This window comes from Rhipicephalus microplus, chromosome 4, assembly GCF_043290135.1.
Source record: "Rhipicephalus microplus isolate Deutch F79 chromosome 4, USDA_Rmic, whole genome shotgun sequence".
Taxonomy (NCBI): Eukaryota; Metazoa; Arthropoda; class Arachnida; order Ixodida; family Ixodidae; genus Rhipicephalus; species Rhipicephalus microplus.
Genome location: NC_134703.1, coordinates 219036800 through 219061312, shown reverse-complemented (window position 1 = coordinate 219061312; position 24513 = coordinate 219036800). Strand labels below are relative to the sequence as shown.

Below are 24513 nucleotides of genomic sequence, written 5' to 3'. Positions count from 1 at the left end.
CCTGTGGAAATACACGTAGGATTGCCTTCAAAGCAAGGAAGAGCATCGACATAACTATATCCACGTCACTTGTTTTCGGTGCACGTTGCTGTTGTGCCTTTGGCTTTGGCGAGGTGAAAGGTGTAGACGCTTGGTTATCCTGAGGTGCTGACGGTTTCGGTGTCCTGCTGTCGCTTGTCTGCCTTTGAACGCTTAGTGATCGTCCTCTACGGTCCGTTTTGGCTGTACTTTTCTTTGTCTGAGCTGAAGCACCCTTGGCTACGGCCGCATACGACAGTGGTGATGTACTCTTTTGTGATTTTGAAGTCACAGGGAGTGGATGCACAGTTTCAGGATTCGGACAAGGCGATCCCTTTTTTTGGAGCTCTTTCATGCAAAATTTCTTGTCACTTTAGTCGAGTAGCTGCCTGGTGTTTCGGACAACCAGCATATGACGCTACGTGATCTCCCCTGCAAGTGGCACATTTGGGATGATTCCTCGATGTACATTCTTTGTAATCATGTGCTCCTGCATACATTTTGCAGCAAAGTTGTCCATGGCACGATTTGGCAACATGTCCTGATCGTTGACACTTGTAAGATCGTGTTGCGGGCTGTAGGTACTCTTCCACCGGATGACTTGTGAAGCATAGGAGAATACGAGGTGGCAGTGGCTTGTCGGGGGAGAGCTCAAAAATTACACAGCCAAGTAAATATGGCTCTGCTGAACCATCTTCACGACGGAGCCATTCAGTCTGTCTCCTGACTGAGATTACACCGCTGTCTCTTAAATATTCAAGCAGTTGATCTTCACTGTATTGCACTGGTACTTGTGTAATCTTTCCTAGGTTCCTCACATACGACTGCGGTATATACGGTGCCAGCAACATGTGTTACCTCAAGAAGTCTGGAAGATGCAGTAACTGTGGAGACACGTACGGAGAAGTTGTCATCTCTGTTGAAACGCAACGACTCCACTTTCTCTTTAGCAGCAGATACTACTTCACTGGCCAGTTTGTTCGGATTGACTTTCCAGAACGAAGCGCTAGGGTCTGTCAGCTTGAAAATTACGAGTATCCCTGCTGGTCGGGCTTTCTTGAACGTGACTGTTGTGAAAGGCCTGTCTTCTGTTTCTACATCACACTTCATTTCCGCGGAGTCGATGATTGTTGCATTGCTGTAATCCTCTTAATTATCAGTTCAAGCCTTCTTCGAAGTAACACACTCGTCGTCGGCGTTAGGTGTCGTCGAGGGGCCGTCACAGTCCTCCTCGGGTCCACGAAACACGGGATTATCTTGCTGTTCGGAGGCATTCATCACTTCCTCTTCATTTGATGGGCGCCGAGAAGAATGGCCGCCACCAGTAGCCGAAGCTTTCGGACGTCGTGGCACCCTAACATAAGGCTTCGTCGCCTTGGAGACGTGGCGCCTGGTGCACCGCGAAGGTGCACCATCCTATCCATATTGGTAGTTACTTCGCCTTACCTGTCCCTTAGTGCATACATCTGGTTTTTGCCTATCCCAAGTTTCCTCTTCACTGTTTTGACGCTTCCTCCTGTCTTGAGAGCGTGTTCGATTTTCTCCACGTTATACCTTCCTACATTGGATACCGTATGCTTACTAATCAGCTTCGAAAGCTCTGCCAATTCTATTTCGTCTGTTGTATTTCAGGCTTTCATGCTTTGACCCTTCTTAATGAGGTTCTTGGTCTACTGGGACAGTTTGCCAGTCTTAGTACCTCTAACTTCCACTGCACACTTCGTAATGATTCTCGTCAGATTATCATTTATTGCGTCAACGCTAAAGCTGGTTTCCTCGATAAGAGCCGAGTACCTGTTCTGAAGAGACTCTGAATTCCTGTATTTTCCCTCTCAGTGGTAGCTCATTGATTGGCTTCTTGCGTATCAGTTTCTGTCCTTCCTTCTTCAAGTCTAGACGAAATACCAGTGTATCAGTTCTAAAAAAAAAAAATCAGTTATTTAAAGCCTTGACATGCGCCGTCACTACTCTAGTCTCAGCCTTTTTCATAAGTTTTTTTTTTTTCACAGCACGCTTCGTCATCCATACATCTTTCCACCGGCCTGCATATCTCAGCGCACTTGTCATTTAATTAAAGTGCCCGGATTAAGACGGCCACTTTTTCTATGTCCTTCTTTGTATGGACAGCAAAAGACTAGAATGACCTTCTAATTAATTATTTATTTATTTATTTAGCAATACTGCTAGCCCCAACATGGGGCCATAGCAGAGTGGGTGTACATAGTACAACAAAATCAACAGTACAATACTGCAGTCAACACAGAACAAAGCACTTCAAACAACATAAAAAATGTTTCACGAAGAAAAAAAAAAAAAAACACTAGTCTGATATAAATTTTTCAAATGCCTCGATACTGTCTGTTTCAATAATTTTGCTGTCAAGCTCATTCCATTCTTTGGCAGTGCGCGGAAAAAAGGAATACTTGAAAGTATTATTATTGGGCTGGAAAGGAACGACAGTGTGTTTATGACGTTGTCTGGTAGAGTAACCGGAAGAGAACTTTAAATATTCACCTGTGTTACTATTTATTCGACCATTAACTATCTTAAAGAAGAACAACAAACGAGAAATTCTATTTCTTTCTGAAGTCCGTTTGAATCCCGCTTTGGCAACTAATTCAGAGACTGATGTTGGGCCGTATTTCTTGAAAATAAATCGGACAGCCTTGTTTTGGATTCTATCTAGTTTATGGATATTGACATTGGTGTAAGGATCCCAGATAATGTTTCCATAATCCAAAATGGGTTGGATAAGAGATTTGTACGCCAGAATTTTAGTGTCGTATGATGAATAGCGAAGAGAACGTCTCAAAAAATGTAATTTCATCATTGCATTATTAGATATGTAGTCGATATGTCGATCCCAGTGGAGGTTGCTACATATATGCAAGCCTAGATACTTGTACTCTGTTACTCGATTTAGGATGTTTCCATCAGCTGTATAATTGTAAACAAGGGGACACCTCTTATTTGTTATCGACATGGCCACACTTTTTTGATAGTTTACACACATTTGCCAAGAATTACACCACTTCATGAGTTTCTCAATTTCTGTGTTAAGCTTAACTTGGTCTTCAACTGTGTGAATAAGTGAATACAACGCACAATCATCTGCATATAATCGTATTTTAACCCTGCAATTATCAACAATATCATTTATGAACACCAAAAACAACAACGGGCCAAGCACGGAGCCCTGGGGAACCCCTGAGCCAACAGGTAACATGTTTGATGGAGTGTCTTTAAAAACAACGTATTGCTGCCGGGATGTTAGATACGATTTAATCCAGCTACACAGTTTCCTGTTTTTTAATAATGTGTTCAGTTTAATGAGCAATTTAGAATGGGAAATCTTGTCAAATGCTTTAGCAAAATCTAAAAAAATTACGTCTATCTGTTTTCTCTCATTAATAGCTGCGGCGAAGTCATGTGTCATTTCAACCAGTTGAGTTACAGTAGAAAAGCCGTGACGGAACCCATGTTGCATTGGTGTTAATATTGAGTAATTTTCCAAGAAAAGCGTAATATGCTTATGAATAAGATGCTCGAGAATTTTACAACACGTGCATGTTAAAGCTATAGGTCGATAGTTAGAAATAAGCTGCTTATCGCCATTTTTAAACAGTGGTTTTATCTTGGAAATTCTCCAGTCATCAGGCAAAGTACCCGTCGAAAGGGATGTACGGTAAATAATTAACAAAAATTTAGATGACCACTCAGCGTATCGTTTAAGGAATGCATTAGGTATATTATCGGGTCCATATGACTTTTTCACATCTAAATTAAGCAAGAGGTTAAATATTCCACTTTCTGTTATTTCCAAATCTTCAATCGGAGGTAATGTCTGGAATTTGTCAAATAAGGGTATGCTACCATTATCTTTGGAAAAAACGGATTCAAAGTGGGTGTTGAACGCATCAGAAATCTTAGCAGCATCGGATGTCGTCACCACTGAATGCCCATCATAATATTTTGATCGACTATGTGCCCATTTTTCAAAATAAAAGATTTGTGGCACTAAAATTTTTTTATATATATGTTAACCCACCCCTTATCTAATATAAGGAAAATGAAGTTATGTTATCTGTGAAAAATTCTGGGCAAGTGCACTTGTGTTGGAGTTCGAGGAAGTGCGTGCGGATATGTGCAGTAGGTGTGTGTTTCGTGACTTCCATGAAAGATAGATCACAGTCTATAACTTACCACTTTCACAGTGATAGATATACTGCTAGAGCCATCAAATAGTGTTCTACAAGTGGGACAGCTGTTTCCTCAGCAAAGGATGGTTGTGGAACAAGGTAGAATTGGACAGATAATTAATTGTGCAGTGAATGGTATGTTACTCCTCTGTGTTCATTCACCCTGAGATAGTATGTAAAAGACAGTATGTAACAAAGATAGTATATGAAAGAATTGAGCGACTATTCATTTGATTCTGCGTACAGGCTTTCTACAGGGCTAGTTCGAAAAGCACCCGTAGAAAGGCGAATGCCTAGATGGTGGACAGGGTCGAGCATCTTCAAGGCTGATGGTGTCCCAGACTGATAGATTATAGCACCGCGATCTAGGCGCGTGCATAGAAGGCTTTTTTATAGATTCATCAGCCATTTCCTGTCACTACCCCACGTAGTGCTTGACACCACTTCAAAATATTCATGGTTTTTAAGCCCTTGTCTTTTAAAAAGTTGATGTATGAGATGCAGGTTAGACTTGTGTCTAATATTAGGCTCAGAACATCTGCTCGGTCTTCACAGACAGATGTTGACCATGCAGGTCAATGTCAGAGTAGGGATGGAGGCCCCTCTTTCGGCAGAACAAGACGCAAGTGCTCTTTTGCGTGTTGAGTTTAAAACCACTCTCATCTGCCCATTGAGACACCTTGTTCAAACCTAGTCGAACCTGACGTTTGAACATAGGTTGCATGATTTGAAACCAACCTGTATATCATCGACATATGTGCAGTAAAAAATATTGAGTGGAAGAGATAAGTGCTACAAATTAATTTTGACCATGAAAAGTGTGCAACTCAATAAACCTCCTTGTAACACCCCTGTTTCTTGGACAACTCTTCGAGATAAGACAGTGCCAACTCGGACACTGAATGTCCGTAGGACAGGTAGCTTTCTATTATTGCGAACATTCTATTCGCACACCTAAATGTGACAAGTCTCGAAGTATTGCAAAGTGCCATGTAGTGTCATAGATCTTCTCCATATTGAGCAACACAGAGAGAAAAGATTGTTTATGAATGAAAGCATCAGAAAATTCTGCCTCAATACGGATAAGGTGGTAAGTAGTGGACTTAGCCTCTCGAAACCCTCACTGGCATGGGCCAAGCAGCCTATTTATTTCAAGAAAATGCATCGGTCGTCTGTTTACCATTTTACAAAAACCTTGAAAAGGCAACTCGTCAAGTGCACTTGTGTGCACAGCCTGTAGTTTGATGCTGAAGATGGGTCCTTGCCCTGTTTAAGAATCGGAATAATGACTGCGTCTTTCTAGGTTGAAGGGACTTCACCGGAAAACCAAACAGCATTATACAAAGAAAAGAGAGCTTTCTGGGTTTCAGGAGACAAGTGTTTGAGCATTTAGTGTCACATACCGATGGAGCTTAGGGTGGTTTCATTACAGCAATTTAACGACGCTCAGCCAAGATGAAAGGTTCATTGCTTGCCTCATTGTTTGTGAATTTGCATTCCCCTTTCTGTTTTTATGTTCTTGCTTTGTATCGTTGGAATGCTGCACTGAAATGGGATGAGCTGGAGACCTCTTCAAAGTGCGCGCTGAAAGAGTTCGCTTGTTCTTCTAAACCGTTGCCCTGTGTTTTTTCTAAAGAAAGTGGATGTGCCTCTCGTCCTACTACCCTGCTAACCATACTCCAGACCCTTGCCTTATGTGTATACGAGTTGATTCCAGATAAAAACCACTGCCAGCTCTCCCTCCGAGCCTGTCAAAGCATTCTCCTGCCTTGCGACTTGATGTTTTTAAAATTGACAAGATTCTCAGCAGTCAGTGAGTCACGAAGCAGCCACCGTGCTTTGTTTTGTTGTTTACGCACATTGCATCACTCACTGTTTCACCAAGGAAAGCGTCGTTTTCCGGCCAGTCCAGATGTTTGCGGATTGCATTTAGCTGCAGCTTTGATAAAAAAAGTAGTAAGGTATTGTACAACTGACTCTAAGCTAGAACTGCACATGTCAGTCCAAATTAAGCTAGCAACCTTGTAAAACTGGTCTCAATCAGCTTTTTCTATGAGCGATTTGGGAACGTGTGGAGGGCATTCATTTGGTACTGGTGAGCTGACAACTACAAGATCGTGATCACCTCCATAAGGATTATTGATGACTTTCAAGTGGAGTAGGGGAAGAAGCGATGGCGAGAAGGTATTGTTAGCGAGGCTATAATATTGTTCCGGTGTGGTGATGTCGTGACGTCGATGAAGGGAGCAGACAGCAGGGTGAAGATAAAACTGTTTATTCAGCCGAACTTGTGGCCAAGAAAAAAGAAAGTCAGATTACTGATAGCGGCGAGCAGAGCGTTGGCCGTCGATCAACTGACAAGCAGTGAAGCGTGTCGGCATTTATACACTTGCCATAGAACATTCTAGCGTTATCGCTAGCAGAGACGTAGGTTCCAGAATAATCTGCAATGTTTCACGAAGTGAGCACAATCTCAACTAAAGAATCTACTATAATCGTGAACTTTCTGGAACGAGGCGCAGCTTGCGGTAAGCACTCCAGACAGGCTTTGTGGCTGAAAACCGAATGAAACATAAGTTTAAATAAGAAACGCGCTTGAAATTGCCCCTCTCTCAATAAGCGTCATCCTGATGTTTAAAACTGAACATTGGGGAAAGAACACTAAAACTAACAACAATAAAGCAAGCAACAAACACAATACAGTAAAAGTTCGGTAATTCGGATTTCACGAGACAGGAAAAGACTATCCAAATTAACCGAATGCCAAATTAACGAATGAACAGGGAAAACAACATTTAAAATCAAGCTGCAAAAGCATACCTTTATTTGTTGAAGTATTTTGTAATTGTAGTCTGCATTTTCGCGCAGATTCCGGCTGACATCACAATTTTTCTTAACTGTTCCAAATGGCCAACAGCACGCAAGCTGTCGGGAGTGTTCAGGCAAGCGTCCTCTAATATTAACAGCGCCTTCGCGACTTCCCGTGAGGTGCGATGAGGTCGCGGCTGTATCTCCTCGCATGATTCTTCGTCGGAATCGTGGTCTTCATGGGCGCCCGTGACATCATTAATAATCTCTTGATTGGTCAGGAGACCACTCGTGGCGACACCATGATCAATCGCGATGTAGTCCTGAAAGGTCACATCTGTGGAAAGGACAGCACCGAAAGTCGTGCAGTCATCGTCGGTGGACTCGGCTGACACCTCCTCGATGCCATCGACAGCTACTGCTGCATGCTCGGGCCTCACAAAACCGCTGTGCCAAAAACAGTTGGCGATGACTTGCGGCAGAGTGTTTTTCCACACGTGGGCGATGATGTGCACTGCGCCGAGTAAGTCCACTTGATACAACTTTCCAGCTTCTGAGCATAGGATCATTCGCTCTAGCAGGTGCTTGCGGTACTTCGACTTCACGTAGTCAATGATACCCTGGTCCATCGGCTGAAGAGCAGACGTAGTGTTGGGCGGCAAAAAAAAAACTACTTTGATGCTCTTCAGTTCGACTGTACAGTTATGGGCACTGCAGTTGTCAACAACCATAATTATCTTGCGGTCCTTCGACGTGAAGTGCCGGTCCAACTGCTGCTGCCAGCCGCGAAAAATGTCCGATGTCATCCATGCCTTCCTGTTCGCTGTGTACTCGACAGGAAGGCTTTTGACGTTCTTAAAACAACGTGGCTTAAGCGCCTTCTCGACGACAGATAGTGGCAAGCGCTCCGTGCCAGTCATATTGGCGGCGAAAAGCACAGTTATCCTTTGCTTGCACTTCTTGCCACCAATGCACGCGTCCCCTTTGAAAGTCATCGTCTTGTCGGGCAGAGCTCTGAAAAATAGAGCAGTTTCATCTGCATTGAACACGTCACGTGGTTCATATGTGGCGATGTGCTCTAGCAGCTTCACATTTCTCCACTCAGTGGTCATGCTTTCGTCAACACTGGCCTTTTCGCCGCACACACTCCTGAAGACAAGTTCGTGTCTCTCTCGAAACCTCGCAAACCACCCTTCTGACGCTTTGAACGATTCAATGTTCATCATTGCAGCGTACTTCTCACCTTGCGCCATGATGAGAGGTCCGCTCAAAGGCAGATGCGCGTTGCGACAGTCAGTAATCCACCGGAGCAAAGCTTCTTCGAGCTGGGGATCAGCTGCGGTTCGCAACCACTTTCTAGAGGCATGAAACTTCTCGCTTTCGAAGGCTTGTCGAATCTGTTGTTCATTTTTCACGTACAATCCCAACGTGCTCCGCTTCACGTTGTACTTGGTCATAACCTGCTGTCACAATTCGCCGTTCTTCAGTGCTTCCAAAATTTCCACTTTAGTCGCCAAGTTCTTCGCGTCGTAGTTCTGCCGCTTTTTCGGCGTTGCCATCACTGTAGCGCACGATGGTGGTGGCATGCAAATACGATCACAATAGAAGAAAAAGAGAACTCCGCAAGAAGAGATCGTTCCGACACGACAACACAAGGGGAAATGGCGTCGGAGGTGCTGAGTGGAGAAGAAAGAAGATGCCGACGTTCGGTGGCACTGCGATCGCCCCCACTAGTTGATGATGATGGCGATGCCACTCAGGTGTCGGTTTCACTCCAGTGGCGCCAGCGCTGCTTTATCACACTTTTGTGTAGCAGCAGCCATCAGCATTTGTCCGAATTAAATGATGTGGAGCCGAATTCCGACGAAATAACGAAGGTTTGGTCCCATAGATTATAATGCACTTTGGCCGGGACCAATAGAGCCGTCCGAATTATCCGAATTAACGGGTGTCGAATTAACAAGCTTTTACTGTATTATATAAGTACAAACAATAAAGTACCATAACAGAGAAGCAATAAAGTACCATAATAAAGAAACAACAAAGAACACGATTCTTAAGTTCATTAACGTGCATGAAACGGCTTGAGGTGCATGACATGAACTACTTCCGGTCACGCACGCCACCATTGAGAGTTCGTGATGCTGTCGGGGACAACGTCATAGCCGAGTGTACCGACACATCAAATTACCCGGTACGGTCCGAAGTACCGTAGCAGAAATTTTTCACTGAGGCCACGTTGACGCGTCCGTACCCAAACGCGGTCGCCAGGTTGGTATTCTACGAAGTGTCGTCGAAGATTCCAACGGCGGCTGTCGGTCATCTGTTGGTTCTTCATGCGGAGGCGGGCGAGTTGTCGAGCTTCTTCGGTGCGCTGATGGTAGACAGTCACGTCAAGGTTTTTTTCGTCAGTGATGTTTGGTAACATGACATCCAGTGTCGTCGCTGGGTTCTTTCTATAGACTAACATGTATGGCGATATCTGCATCGTATCCTGTACTGTCGTGTTGTATGCGAAGGTGATTGATTGTAACATGACATCCAGTGTCGTCGCTGGGTTCTTTCTATAGACTAACATGTATGGCGATATCTGCATCGTATCCTGTACTGTCGTGTTGTATGCGAAGGTGATGTCTAGAAGGATGGTGTGCCACGTCCTGTGTTCGACAATGGCGTACATGGCCGACATGTCGGCGATTGTCTTGTTTAGCCGCCCCGCCGCGGTGGTCTAGTGGCTAAGGTACTCGGCTGCTAACTTGCAGGTCACGGGATCGAATCCCGGCTGTGGCGGCTGCATTTCCAATGGAGGCGGAAATGTTGTAGGCCCGTGTGCAAAGAACCTCAGGTGGTTGAAATTTCCGGAGCCCTCAATTACGGCGTCTCTCACAATCATATGGTGGTTTTGGAACGTTAAACACCACATATCAATCAAATCAATGTCTTTTTTAGCCGCTCAGTGAGGCCCTTGGTTTGTGGGTGGTACGTTGTAGTCTAGCGGCGGCTTTTCTGGCTGTATGCCAAGATCGCCTGAGTAAACTCAGCAGTGACGGCCGTACATCTGTCACTGATGAGTACCTGTGGCGCTCCATGATGCAAGACGATGTCTTCAACAAACAACTTCGCTACCTCGGCTGCACTGCCTCTAGGCAGGGCCTTTGTTTCGGCGTAGCGGTTGAAGTAGTCGGTGGCAACAACGATCCATTTATTCCAGCATAGAAAACGATCCCGGTAGATCCACACCGATGTGCTGGAACGATCGGTGACGTGGTTCGATCGACTGAAGGAAGCCTGCTGGTCTTGTCGGCGGTGTATTTCGACGTTGACAGTCTCGGCATGTCCTGACGTAACAAGAGACATCGGCAGCAAGTCGTGGCCACTTTTCCTGTATTCTTGCGAGCCTACGGAAAACACCGAGATACCCAGCCGTCGGGTCGTTGTGCACAGCCTGAAGGACTTCTGGTCAAACTGCTGAGGGAACTACGACAAGGTCTTTAGCTCAAAGGAGCGAGAAGTTCTTCTTTAGGAGAAGTCCATTTTGCAGAAAAAACGATGCCAGTCCTCTCCTGAATACCTTTGAAAAAGTGGCGTTGCCACCTTCAAGGAATTTCTATGGTTGTCATAGTTAACTGAAATGCATACCTGCAAAAAACAAGATGTCTTCACTGCAACACAGTAGTGACACACTTCTGCTTCTCGCTGCGTCAGCACGCCAAGATGCAACCATTCGCCCATTCTGTCTAGTAGAATAAAAAAAATTAATAATGGACAGTGTGACGAAATTTCTGATGTGTTCTGGCTGGAAAACATGATCATTGAAGCATTCTCACAGATTTTTGAAAGAAATATATTTCTTTAGTGCGCAAGGAACGTTTCCAGAAGGAAGATAGAGCCGAAAGATAGGACAGAGCGCCCACTTCAGAAATCCAGAACTCTTCGAGAATTCAAAAATTCCACATGTTGCGTCTGCTCTTAAAAAAGCGGACATCAAGCTACTCCAGTCCGACAAGGAAGGAGGATTTGTCCTGGTTCCAAAGCCACTCTATAAAGAAAAGGTAGTCGCAGCCTTATCAGGAAACTTCAAAAGTGCGCTCTGTCTCATCTCTCGGCTCTATCTTCTTTCTGAAATGTTCCTTGTGCACTAAGGAAGTATGTTTCTTTCAAAAATGCAATACCAACCAGCCCAAGTAGCCGCTCTTTTCCCACAGAGTTTTCGAAGTAGGTGTTGCATTAAAGAACTTTGCCAGCAGTGCAAGTGCACAAATTGGTGGAGCAACTCAGAGGTTCGCATATATCGCGAATTCCGCCAGACTGTCTGTAATTAATTTCTTTATATTCCCACAAAGAATAGGCTGACGTTGTGAGAAGCATACAAAATGCGGTTCACACGTTAACTTTGTGTTGCAGTGAAGCAAGTCCTGTTTTATGCAGGTGCCTATTTCAGCTGATTATAATCATTTTTTTTCATGCTGGAAGTATCAAGGCTGGGGTGCTTCAGCTGCCACTTATTAGAATCACTACAGTACATTGCCTAGTGACTCTTAAAGGCTGTCATTTCCAGCGTTTTGCGACGGAATCTGGAATTGGCGTCCTGTACCCAAAGTTTTCTAATTAACTGGGCTGGTTCTCACCACCACTTCAAATTATCTGCTCAAACTTGCATTGCAAAATACAGGATCATGGAAGTACTTTAAATTAAGTCAAATTTCAAAATGACAGAGTTCAAATTAGCGAGGTTTTACTGTATTATCAATAAGAGTTCCAAATCAACAGTGATGGTCCAGAAAATTGAAGATAACAGGCTGGTGCAGCCGCATTAATACTCTGGTTGTGCACAGCGAGAAGTGTCGGTCACCACTTCATTTTTCTCATACATGAAAATGTTGGGGGTTCCACTGCACTCTAGAGGGGTTGTTGGAAAGGCCAGAAGATTAGAGAATCTTTGCAATCCTTTGACGACTACCCAGTTAGATAGATAGATGTGTGGGGTTTAACGTCCCAAAACAACCATATGATTATGAGAGACGCTGTAATGAAGGGCTCTGGAAATTTAGACTACCTGGGGTTCTTTAACGTGCACCCAAATCTGAGCACACAGGCTAACATCATTTCCGCCTCCATCGGAAATGCAGCTGCCGCAGCCGGATTTGATCCCGCGACCTGTGGGTCAGCAGCCGAGTACATTAGCCACCAGACCATCATGGCAAGGCAGCGGCTACCCAGTTGTGATAAGTGTAGTGCACGTTTAAAGTGCGCGTGACGAAAAAGAAGAGATGTGCGTAGACATAATGAAGAGGTACTGCGTAGACAATAATGAGGATGAACACGTCGCAGGCACAGGGACGCATGGCCCCAGGTGAACAAATTAAAAGATAACCAATAGGCGGCAACCACGAAGTTTCGGCGTAGCCAATCAGGACAGGACAAGTGGGCCAGAGTTGAACCAACATCGTAAGTCAGAGACCGGCAGGGGAGTTCGAAAAGAACGTGGTGAGTGGAAGGTTGTCACCGGACCGGGCGCTGAAAATAGGCCGTCGAGTGTCGAACCCGAGCCTCGAAGACCTTTACCGGCCGGGGCCTTCTGCCGTCGTGTTCCCGCTCGAGAGGATCATGGCCATCAGGTCCTGACTGTAGCTCGCCTGCGGACTTCGGTTCCGACAGGCGAACTACAGTCGTTGGACTATGGGCCCGAGCTGTGCACCCAGCTGCCTGGCCAGGTTGACGCTGGCTCCTTGACGCGTCGCCGCCAGCCAGCGTTCGCACAATGCCACCAGCCAGCCCGTGTCTACTTCTAAAGCCGGAGCCACCGGTTTGTTAAGCGTTGCCCAGCCGTCGAGTTGGTGAGACTGAACTGATATCTTGCACTACTTCGCCACTCACCCGTGTCCGAACTGAATAGCTTGCTTTAATTAATTGACTCATGCTTTAGTTGTCATTCTAAGCACTTTACCGCTTGTAGTGAACTTTTCAATAAGTGTTTTTGTTTTGTGTGGGATTTTCGTGTTTTTACTTTTCTATTAAAATTCTATTGTGGGTTTTGCTGTTGAAAACGGCTTTGTTCTTCGTTAAGACTCTCGGAGGCTCAGCCTTAGAAAGCTCTTACTAACGTACAAAGAACCTTGCATCACGATGAAAAAGACGCTGCTCTGTTACGATGGCTGCTCTGAGTGGTTACATTTGAAGTATCGGAAAAGTTTAGAGCATCAGCGGAAGCCGTGGCACTTGAGATCTGTTGAACGGAGATGCTCACCTGGACGATGAGCGATGACGCAGGCTGCACCGCCCTGAGTCCTGCCGGCCCTATGAGGCGTGCCAGCAAAGGTCGGGCACCACGTGGAGGCACAGGTATCACCTTGATGCCCTTCAGTGGCTGGCCACCCACCACCATGGCAGGCGGCCCTGTGGCACCACCCATCATGTACGCTGGGCTCGACTTGAGGGGCCCACTGCTCTGGTTAGCTGCATGCCAAAGAGCATATCAAAAGGACGTACGACAGCAGCAGTGTGCATGAAGGAATGATCACATGTTGGCTGCTCATCAGTGTATAGATTACTCTAAAGTCTAAACATTTTAAGTCTAAAATACTTTCACCTTTATTTTGAAAACAAGGCCCCTGCAGCTGAATATGAGCCATGCATAGGTATAACCGGTGGTCCCAGGGGTGCAACAATGTACACGGGTTTGAAAGCAGGCAAAAGTGCCTTTTGTAGCAGGCTTAGAGCAGCCAGAAAGACGTTTTGGAGCAGGCTTGAAGCAGCCACAGAGGCCTTTTCGAGAGAGTTTGGACCAGTCCGAGAGAAGAACCTTCAGATGTGCTGTTTCACACACCTGTAAAATGTTTGTCTAGAGCCATATTTGTTAAACACCAAGCTCAATCGTGCAATAGCCTTATTATTGCGATAGCAATTACGTGGACGCTATCGACGGGCAGTCATGTATTGTATAAAAGTACTAATTGATAATACAGTCGAAACATGTGGTAACCAAATGCCGAGGGAATGAAATTCTTATCGCAACAAAATATTTTCTGAGTGAATGCATTTCATAACTCGCGACAATTAAACATATTTTTACTGCAGTTCCTCAATAATGAAACTTTCTGCATGAGAGCGCACTAATAATCTACTCTCGTAACATCAACTGCACTGAGAAACTGCTCAATTTGGGCTGAATTATTTGCCCTTATTTTTTTCGGTACCAAAAAATAAAAACACAAGGACAAAAAAAAAACAAAAAAATCGCGAAAAACAAGAGGAGCTGGGGGTGGGGTCTCAATCGCATGCGCCAACACTAGCATTGGGGTTTTACAGTGGCTTGTAGTGGCTCAACACACGAGGGTAGGGTTTCCCACTAAGGTGAGAGTCTCAAAGGATCAACACAACTAACAAAATCTATGTCCGTCAAAACAACTTGAGTATGTCTTCCTGGGACACACGTGAACGGACGTACGGCGCAGCTGGCTGCTGCAAAAGCGCGGGTCAAATTTTGCTTACTACTAGATTCTTTTGACAGGAATTCCAGAGCCTGTCTGGCCTCTTTTTATAACGATAGCAATTATATGAACAGTCTAGGCTGCTTTTTGCCATCGCAGCCATCATTCACCATATATGTATACATAGCCATATGTATGAACACTCAAGAAAGAAAAAAAAGTCGCCGCGCTCGGTGCCCAGCTCGTTGCGATGCGCCGATGCGCGCACTTTTCTCTCACGCGTATTTTGCCTCGCATATGAGAGGGGAGATAAGATGCTTGTGCGTGCGTGCGTGCTTATTATTTGGTGGGGAGAATCGTGTGCCGTCAGCTTTCACTGGAACGATTGCATTAGTTGCCAGGCCCGTAAAATAAAGAACCAAATTAGAAAAGGGAAACTGCAGCCTTGACAACAGTACGCAAGATAAGCAGCGGTGGCACATGGAACTGCCGAGGGCAACCAAGGGATGGTGCTGAGTAAACAGGAATCACAAAAAATATTTGTTGTTTTTTTGTTTTTTAGGTAGGAAAAAAAAAAACAAAAAATGGCCACCTTTTTTATTTCCAACCGGGTGCCTATGCGCCTACGCGGTTGCCTCAGCTGATCCTTTATTCTATGACTATCCTTCATAAACAGAAGTGGACGAAAGAGACCAAGACTCGTCCAGGGCTACGGGTGTCCCGTTATCTTTTGCCCGCTTGATTTAAGCGTGTTGATATGCCCAGCAGCACACCAAAGCCCCCTTCAGAACACAGTACCTGTGCGTACAAAGGTTGCATGGAACCGAAAGGCATTCATTGGCAGCTGGCACCAGTAAACACAATTCATGAGTGAGTACGGGGAACAACATTTATTGACAGCAACCCAGCAATTATGTTTCAATGCAAAAAAAAAATCTATGTGTTAGAAGCATTACCGCGAGTTCACAAACGGCACGCCTTCATTTTGAGAGGCAGGACGAACAGAAAAGCGTGTCTCGTTAGCAGGAACTATCAATACAAAGCAGTCGTGAAAACCAGCTTGAGGTGCTTCGGTGGCAGCTTTGAATTACAGCTCCTGCTTTCGCTGAGCACAGCTTAACACCCACACTTTTTATTGCATTGCAACACAGTGCGGTAAAGCTGAGGACACAAGGAGGTTGAGTTTTTTGCAAGGAAATCAAAGCGGAGGAAAAGTCGAGAGATGTGCAAGCATTTGAACACGTGCAGGATCAGTGAAAATGAATGTAGTGCACAAATACACAACACTGACAGCGATAACAAGGTCTGAGGGTGAGATCACCAACAAAAAATAACGAATGTGTGTGTATTGGCAAAAATAAACTACCTGTCATTGCCGTGAAACTTGCAGAAATTGATGCCTTCACCAGTATGACAGTTTCTTCGGCACCATAAAGCAGTACACTGACTACAGCAACTGCAGTGACTAACAGGAGCGAATAAAAATATAGCAAGAAAACAACATGCTGAGGACCACGACAACCATCGGATGAAAACTAACTGTGCATAGCACGTCAGCCGGCCCCATCGAACAACAGCAGCGCATGTTTTCAGCTTCGTCACAGTCACCGATAAGAGAATCCACAGGAGAACTTGCATGGCACCGCGATCGCTAAACTAATTTAGTGCTCAGAAGTACCACGCACAACGCAGAATTAAAATGTTACCCTTCAATGATATAGAAAAGAGCACTTTTTTGCGAAAATGGTGGCTTTCTTTGCTTTAAATTTTGAGCTTACTATGGTGCCTCTAGCGGATTTTTCGGCGTCGCCGTGAACAGATTTGTACGGAGCTACTATGATTCTTCTTAAGCTGTATATTATTTCGCCACCCATTGGCAATGGGTGGTACTTGAGACTTTCCGAGGCCTGCCGGGCCCACAAAGGTCACTTTGGTCTCTCCACAGGCCTCTATGCGAAGTAGTCCACTTTGGCGTGTGTCTCTTAATGCTATGGAAAGTGATGGGGGAGCAACATAAGCCTTTCATGTAGACGCAGACACCGCTTAGCCTTTGAGATGCATGTAAAAAGGCGGGACTTTTTGACGTGGTCAAAAAGGCGAAACCACAATGAAAAAATTAAATAAAACTATCTTAATGGTGAGAGCTGCGGCCTCTCTCAAACAGCTCCTTGTAGAAAATAAAGGAGGAACATTTAACATTGAAAATAATGGGCGCTACTTTCGAGCTAACTTCACTGGCAATAGGATGCATGCGATTTGGCTCCATAGCTTTCCCTTCAGGGCCAAGAAAAGTTGACGCCGAATATAGCTTGTACTCTTTTGTACCTGTCATTAAGTATCGTGCATCGTTCTTGTTTAAACAGTGTGTTATGTGTCGAGCGGTAAACGTTAGTTCGCTCTCGTCCTGTGTGTATCGTTTTCGTGCATCATTTGTAAGTGAGCAGCACGCTGCACGTTTCGATCTGCTTGCCGTTCTCAGCGTAACACTCATAATTGTTGCTGTTGCATTCATTGCTTTGCCCTTATGATGAAATGGTGACTTTTTTAAAACGAATTTGCGGTCTTTAATCAACCGCTGCATGCCCTCGGAGCTCGTCAATCACTGTCCCCTTGCTGCGACCCCGGTTTCGTGCGCGGTGGTTGCGGCAAACAGTAGTTTAGTTCCTTTTACAATGCCCGTGCACTTGGCTGCGCACATGTCTTCAAAACTAAGTCGTTTTATGCCATCTACAATCGCATCTGCCGCAGTTCTGTCCGGAGAGCTCGTGGAATGCAGTACTGCTTTGACTGGTGAGTGCGCACTTTCGGGGTTCTGTCGGTTACGTCGTCCCCCTACATGATTGTGTCAACAGCTACTGCGGTTTGTTTCACAGCAGTTGCAACGACAATCCCACGCACTGTAGAAGACAGTGCGAGCGCCGGTTGCACGCATACTTCCAAAGCTTCGAGTATGCTGCTCTCGGCCTTTGTTCGATGGCTTCCATACTAAAGTTAGTATCACCCGCCGTGATTAGAAAATGTGTTCGGAATATTCAAATTTAGACCCAATGGACATAGTGGAATTTGGCCGGGGATTTTCACGAATTCGTATCTGCTGCGGGAAAATTTCACACCAATGAGATTCTACTGTACGTTTAGATGAACGCCTTTTAAACTCATTTATAATAAAGTGGGCTAGGTTTGAAAAGCCTGGAGCGGATTGGCTGCTTTTTATCAATGCGGCCAAATCACACGCAGAAATTTCGATTTCCGGGAGAGTTTCATGACAACCATATAAACGGAAGAAACGGTTGAAATCTGGAAGACTTGGCAGGTATGCACAAAGAAAAAAATGACTGTGTAAGTGGTCCGGTTATGTCTCAACGTAAAAATAATATTGAACCTGTTTACCAAAGTTCCTTCTACTGAATTACTGCTGTACGTTAAGGTGCAAGATTACTACAGTAGAAGTTGCTACAATGTATAGTGTTTTAACTAGAGCTGTGCAAATAACAAAATTTTGGCTGCGAAGCTAATTTGAATATTGAAGTGTGAGTGCTAATCGAATGAAATATTTTTCAAATACTTCAACAATATTTTTCAAATAGTTCCAATTCCAAAGCATATTATTATGAGATATAGTGACAGGAAAGTGTTTCTTTTCGCTAGGCTGATGGTGGTATTTCATAGTTGTCTTATGAAGAATGAGGCAAAGCAGATCATATTTATCATGCGAAAGGCAACGGCTGTTAATTCGAATTTCGGGCCTCGCCTGGTGAGGTCAGGCCTTGAGACCGGAGGACTTTGGAGTCTCCGGTCTCTGTTTGGGAGTAGGCGGTGTAGCCTGGGCTGCAGCCGCCTTGGGGGCAGCTGCCACAACCGCCGGCTCGGTATGCGCAGGCCGAAGGAGGGGCGAGGTCTGGTGCGGCAGTGCCCCCTGACGCACCGCATCAGCATATGTTGGACCATAAAATGGCGAGACCCTTTCCCTTGCTTCCTTAAATGAAATGTTCTCCTTCACCTCCAAAGTAATTATCTCTTTTTCTTTCTTCCAGTATGCGCAGGAGCGTGAATATGCAGAATGGTTTCCTTCACAGTTTACGCAGTGTGGCGGTTGTTTGCAGTTCTCGGACACATGGCCTAGGAGTCCACATTGTGCACAAGTCTGGCGACCATGACAGCTTTTAGAGCGATGGCCATACTTCTGGCATTGGAAGCAACGACGAGGGTTTGGTATGTATGGCCTGAGAGAGGTCTCCGTGTGCCCTGTTTGAATGGACTCCGGCAGTTTACTGGAAGCAAACCTGAGTATTAAGTGTTTTGTAGGTGTTTCCTTGTTATCTCTTCTGATGATAATGCTCTGTACACTAGTCACATTTTGGCTCTTCTACCACTCCAAAAGTTCAGTTTCGGTAAGGTCAAGTAGGTCTGCGTCAGATACTACTCCACGAGTTATGCTCATTGATCTGTGTGGTGTTATGGTGATCGGTACGTCACCGAAAGATGAGAGGCCGTCTAGCTTTTCAAATTGTTTTTTGTTGCGAATTTCGACGAGGAGGTCTCCGCTAGCCATTTTGGTTACCTTGTATCCAGCCCTGAGAGTTTCGGTAAGACACCTCGCAGCTACGAAAGGAGATATGGTCCTGACTTGTTTTCCAGTTTTCTCACAGTGAATGACTTGGAAGTGAGAAAATGTTTCTGTTGGCTGGTTGAAAAAAAATTACGTCGTCGGTGCGTACCCGCTTTAAGCTGGTACAATCAGTAAGTAGGGGGAATACTCTATGCATGCCAGTCTTATTTTTGTTCAGCAGCGTTGGCGGCCACCCACCAAGGAGCCCAAGAAGGGGACGCCGCAAGTTTGCGGGTGCTGAAAGCTTGCAGAAATCAGCCGTACAACACTGCCATAACCAATTGCGCCTAGGCCAAGGTAGGCTATTTGCACAGGGTTAACCCTTGCCACCAGGAAAATGTGAAGTAAAAAGAAGAGAGAAGTAGACAGGACAGGCTAAAAGTGAGAGATAAAGACGAAGTTGTAGGGGAGAGAGATAGGAAAAGGCGACAGCCTATTTCCCCTGGGTGGGTCAGCCCAGGGGTGCCGTCTATGCGAAGCCGGGGCCAAAGAGGTGTGTTGACTCTGCTGGGGGGCCTTAAAAGTCAAATCACCCAGTGTCGGCTCAACCCCCAGGATCCCCTTTTCCCCGGACATGGCAAAGCCACGCACGGCTAGGCGTGGGAGGGAGTCGAAACTCCCCCGTTAGCTCGGGTCCGTGGTGTCGCTACGCACCAAACGCCTACTTGCGCAGGCGCCCCTGCGGGGCACACGCTGAGCTGGAATTCCGAATGATTGCAGAACATGCTTATAAGATTGCACTCAAATAGAGAAGTAACTAAGCCCAGCATCATTCAGTAGCATTAATCATCTATGTTTATAAAGAACAGTGAAATTTTTTTGAAAATTGTATAACCTCCTGAAGGATAGGTAAAATTATGGCTTGTTTTGAAGGGACAAGCCAGGTACGCAATATGTTCACTCGATATGACAAACTTTTCAAGTACAGAAAATTTCTTGGCTTGTGTTTTCCCTTTTCGTAGAAGACTAGTGAAGTGCTATGCAGTGCTGGATTATAGTCGGGCAAAAAGGACTTCTCAACCATTCTGAGTATTCTAACTGGCATCGAAAATAGCAGCCCTGTCTCCTCCCATATGTACAATTCATAGTGATGGACTGTGCACATCAGCTATACAACCCTGTCAAGAAGCAAGCCCTGAATCTATGAGCACAACTTGCTGCTCTGAAAATTTCACTGGCTTAAGCGCGAGCTCATGTGATAGAAGGTGTCACTGACCCAGAACGACGGTAGGCTGCGTTGCCAGCAGCATGGGCGTGGCTGTAGCCGGTGGTCCCTGCTGGGCGACAGTGATCAGGCGTGGTGCGGGCAGGAATGGTGAACTCTGTATGCGCAGGGCAGGCCTTGGGTTGCCCCCCACCAGGTTGCACACCACCTGCTGCACGATGGGTGGCCTTTTATTGTCCTCAGTCCACACAAGGGCACGGAGGAACACAAGAAAGTAGCACAGGTGCCGTGTCCCATTTGCTCACACCCACTCAAGTGGTGATGCTTGTTACAGACAATGTAACTGCCAACACTGGGCTTGCACTTCATCCCATGCAATGTCTCTCTGCACTGCCTAGGAGCAGATCAAGGCCACAAAAATTTAGCATCTCGTTTGTTCTATTGCAATAACGGCACATTTATCATGGCCAGAAAGCAAGTTTGCTCGAGCACGCCACGACTTCGGAGACTGTTTTTATATGCCCAGTGGCAGTTTCAGTTTAAAAGGCTCCAAGTGATGCGGAGCCCAGAGTGGTTTTCATGTACAAATACAGCTGGCTACCTGAGCACACAAAACTGCATGCACCTGTTTTCAACAGAGGCTTCTAGTATCCTTTGAGACGTTGTAGTTATTCACGGCCAAGTTAAGGATGCCAGCCATTGTACTCTCATGCAAGTATGCCCCTTTTTTCGTAGAAAAGGAACTGTACGTAGAAAGTCAACACAAAACTTGTTGACGCAGGTGCCAGTTGGTTGCTTACACAAAAACCAAAGGCAGTGGCACATGCAGTGGAGCAATATGCATTTTATTATTGTTTTTATGTTATTATATTTCCAATACTGGTGCTGTCATCTGAGTCTAGAACGAGGGCGACACAAAAAGTCAGTGCAATATACTATATAAAAATTATTAGAACAATCAAATGTACAATAAATGTAGGGAAAGAAGCTACAGTAAATATAGTACAACAAATAGTGGTTTATAAATATATACAATGAACATGCATACATTTATAACATTTTCAGGTGATACTGTGTAATGTTAAACATTCTTTATACAGTAAATAGCAATGTCACATTCAATTGGAAATATTCAAAATATATACAGTCAACTCTCGTTAATTCAAAATCGAAGGAACCTCTGAATTTTGTTTGGATTATCAAGAAGTTTGAATTATCAGAAGTTCTCAGATAGATGACTCTGGGTCAGGTGACCCCATACATTATGAATAGGCATTAATTTTATCACACTTGAAAACTGTTTAAGTGTTTTTAAACCCTAACTGCATGCAATGAACAGAAAGCAGAGGAGTAAGGTGCACAAGTTTGTTTGCTGATCAGATCTTTTAAAGAAATCATAAATCATCAACAGTTTCTTTGCTATGGTATGTGCCTTCAGCACAAAGTTCTCTATACCAGTTGAGAAGCATTATGGTTTACCATGCATGTGCTTTGTTTCAAACATTTATTTACTAGCAAAGCCTTTTTTTGTTGAAGGCCTGAGGTGCTTATTTTTCATTTTGAGACTGTTAGGATTATAGACGAGCTTACATATAACGGCCCCACTTGAAACATACTTTCGCCGAAAACAAACAATATCCGCATGACCATGAAAATATACATTGTTTCAACGGAAGAAAATCGCACTTACAACGAACATCCTCAAGCGTCGTCGATCGGTTACAGCGAACGGAGTCGGCGCTCTGCCGACTTTCAGGGAAACCACTTTGGACTACCGATCAGGCATTAGCAAGGTGCCCATAGATTCTTATTGTTAAACGCCGACCCTGCCTCCGTGCCCCTCTAGTTACCGCTCTCCCTGACCGCTTTTTGTTATGTACCCCTCTGTCTTTTGTCCACCCGCTACTCCGAGCACCCCCCAACGCCAGACCAGGCCTGTGTTTTCACAGAGCCACCAATCTGTTGAAGACCTGTCGGACATCTCCCCTCAGTTTTTGATCACTGGTACTGTCATTGGCATCACTGGCCTGGAGTGACCAGACCATTTGCCAAGATCGTCGGCCACCGACTGTATCCGATAGTCTGCGTCTAGTGCACGCGCGTACGCTACCTCACCGACTCTTATATTTGCGATTCATTTCGACTTTAGGACTTGTTCTCGCTCACTTCACACTCGGCTCAGCATGCCCTCCGCACGTGTGCAGAAGCGTAAAAACAGGTGTTAATTTGTGAGGAAGGAATCGCTAAATATCAAAGTCGATGAGGCCATGCAAACCCGCCGCGCCACAAAACAACTCTGACCTCTGCGCGCCGGCACTCTTTGAAGTTTTTGTACGCGTCAGTTGCACGTTTCGCAGACCTTTCAAGCAGGCTACCCAACCTGCCTCCTTTCTGTGTGTTTTGGTTTTCAAGGTCGCCTTCTCAACGCATCCTCCTCTCTCTTCACTCTATCGCAACTCCTTGCCCTTCTCTCGCAAATCAGCTGTCCTCTCTTGATCACAACCCCTTCGCCCGTGTCCACCGCTCCGCGATGCCAGCCACGCTGGCTTGAATTAGTTTTGTTTTCCGACTAGAAACAAACCCAGAGCTGTTTCACGCGTTCTGGTATGTGTGTCACGTGTGTGTGTCTTGCTCACTCTTGGTGTGCGTGTGTGGTCAGGATGGCTGACGGGAGGACTTGCATGCTTTTTTCTGCCGCTCAACAAAACGTCGAAAGTGTGACCGCTTGGCTTGGGCGTAATTCGTGCGTTAGGTGTCGCGTTGCGGAGCGCTTGCTCATAGCTGCCGACCACCTGGCAGCCAACTTGCCGCTTCGGGCGTCTCGGTGTTCAGCTGTGGAGATGGTGAATATTTCGAGGGCGACGGCTACATGCGCGCAAAACTGTTTTCGCGAGGTCGACTTCATCGACATCGGGCCCGATGCTGAGCCTGAAGCTTCCGAACAAGACTACTCCGGCGGCGATTTGTGGCAGCGCGTCATAGTGTCCGACATGGGAGAGCAAGGGCGACATCTGTTGCAATGGTTTTATTACGGCCGATGATGATGCTGACATCGAGGATGTAGGACCTTGTGAATGAAGTACTCGGCAAGAACGATTCAGAGGAATTGGATCACAAGAACGACAAAACTTTGGAGCCAGTGCTTCATGCATTTATGCATGCTGCAGATCGAAATAAATTGGAGACAGCCCTTATCGTTTCTGCTCTTCGAAGCACTTGCATCGCGGACTTTTTTGAGCAAAAAATTTTGCGTTTTCACTCGCAACTTTTTAAAAAGCTGTGTTTCATTTACTACGCACAAACTTCAGAATACAGCAAACGAATGCAGCGCCAGGCTCAGGTTCGTTATAAGGGGGCTCGACATATATAAGCATGCAAATTTTTAAATAGTAATGGGAAAGCAGCAGATATTTTCTGGTACTGGCTGCGAGATCGAACACAGTCGGCGCCTACGGGGGATCGCGCGAAATGGTGAAGTGTGGATGCCGGTTAGCCGTGGTTGCTTGGGTCGCGTTGTATGCAGTGTTTCTCGGCGTTTGCATTGTAGTTCGGGGCCGCACTCGCGATGGAAGTCGACGACGATGGTTTGGTCGATGGTCAGTAACCTGCCAACATTTTATTTTCTGCTTTTTGTAACCGAAATTTGTAAAGGCATCGATGCGAAGTGCATTTGCTTCATGCGACTTTGCAAAAGGCGCTCGTCGCCGTTTAACGTATTGTAAAGCTAAAATATGCGTTCTCTTTACGCTTCCAGTGCCCTTGTCTTTGAGCATCATTTTTGATCATGTTGGAAAAGGTGTAAGGTGCCTCGTTGAAGACGACGGAGTCATTGTAGCGGGCCATATTATTGAATGTAGCGCCGTTGCGTCGACGTGCTCCTCTCACAGTCCAACACACATAATTGCATTTGTGCTGCAATCATCTGGACTCACGAAGGATCCTCAACGAGCCAACTTGAAGTTGGCCAGCGATGCAAAAATGGTAGAATTGAACTGCACATGTCCTGCATGATAAATAGCACCGGTGCCATACGGCTACTTTTTTTATCGCAATCAGGGCCGATTCGAATCAGGTTCTGCTACACGGTGACTCTTAACATTGTTCAGCTTCAATCGTAATCCAGTCATCATGGTCTAACTTATGCCTGTGCCAAACTTGATCAGGATAAGTTTAACCTGTGCCGCAGCGACCATTGCCGATGTATATCGAGAAATCATATCCATGTCGGCGCTAATCGCAGTGAAAGTGCCTGTGTGATCAAGTTGTGATATAATTCATCGCGAT

At 45.5% G+C, this 24513-nt stretch overlaps 1 protein-coding gene across 9 annotated transcripts in view; it reads right to left on the bottom strand.

Moving 5' to 3' along the window:
* The window catches only part of LOC119172487 (nuclear factor related to kappa-B-binding protein), a 608836-nt gene that overhangs the window by 46601 nt on the left and 537722 nt on the right, over positions 1-24513 (bottom strand). For 6 of the 9 annotated variants that reach the window (XM_075891782.1, XM_037423606.2, XM_075891784.1 and 3 more), the window contains 3 exons: positions 20281-20440; positions 13273-13481; positions 6477-6771 (listed from right to left, as the gene is read on the bottom strand). In XM_075891782.1, the coding sequence (XP_075747897.1) occupies positions 6691-6771; positions 13273-13481; positions 20281-20440 (450 nt within the window). In that variant the 3' untranslated portion in view covers positions 6477-6690. Of the gene's footprint in view, positions 1-6476; positions 6772-13272; positions 13482-20280; positions 20441-24513 lie in introns of those variants that run through there. The other 3 variants (XM_075891780.1, XM_075891781.1, XM_075891785.1) reach the window with 3 other exon arrangements.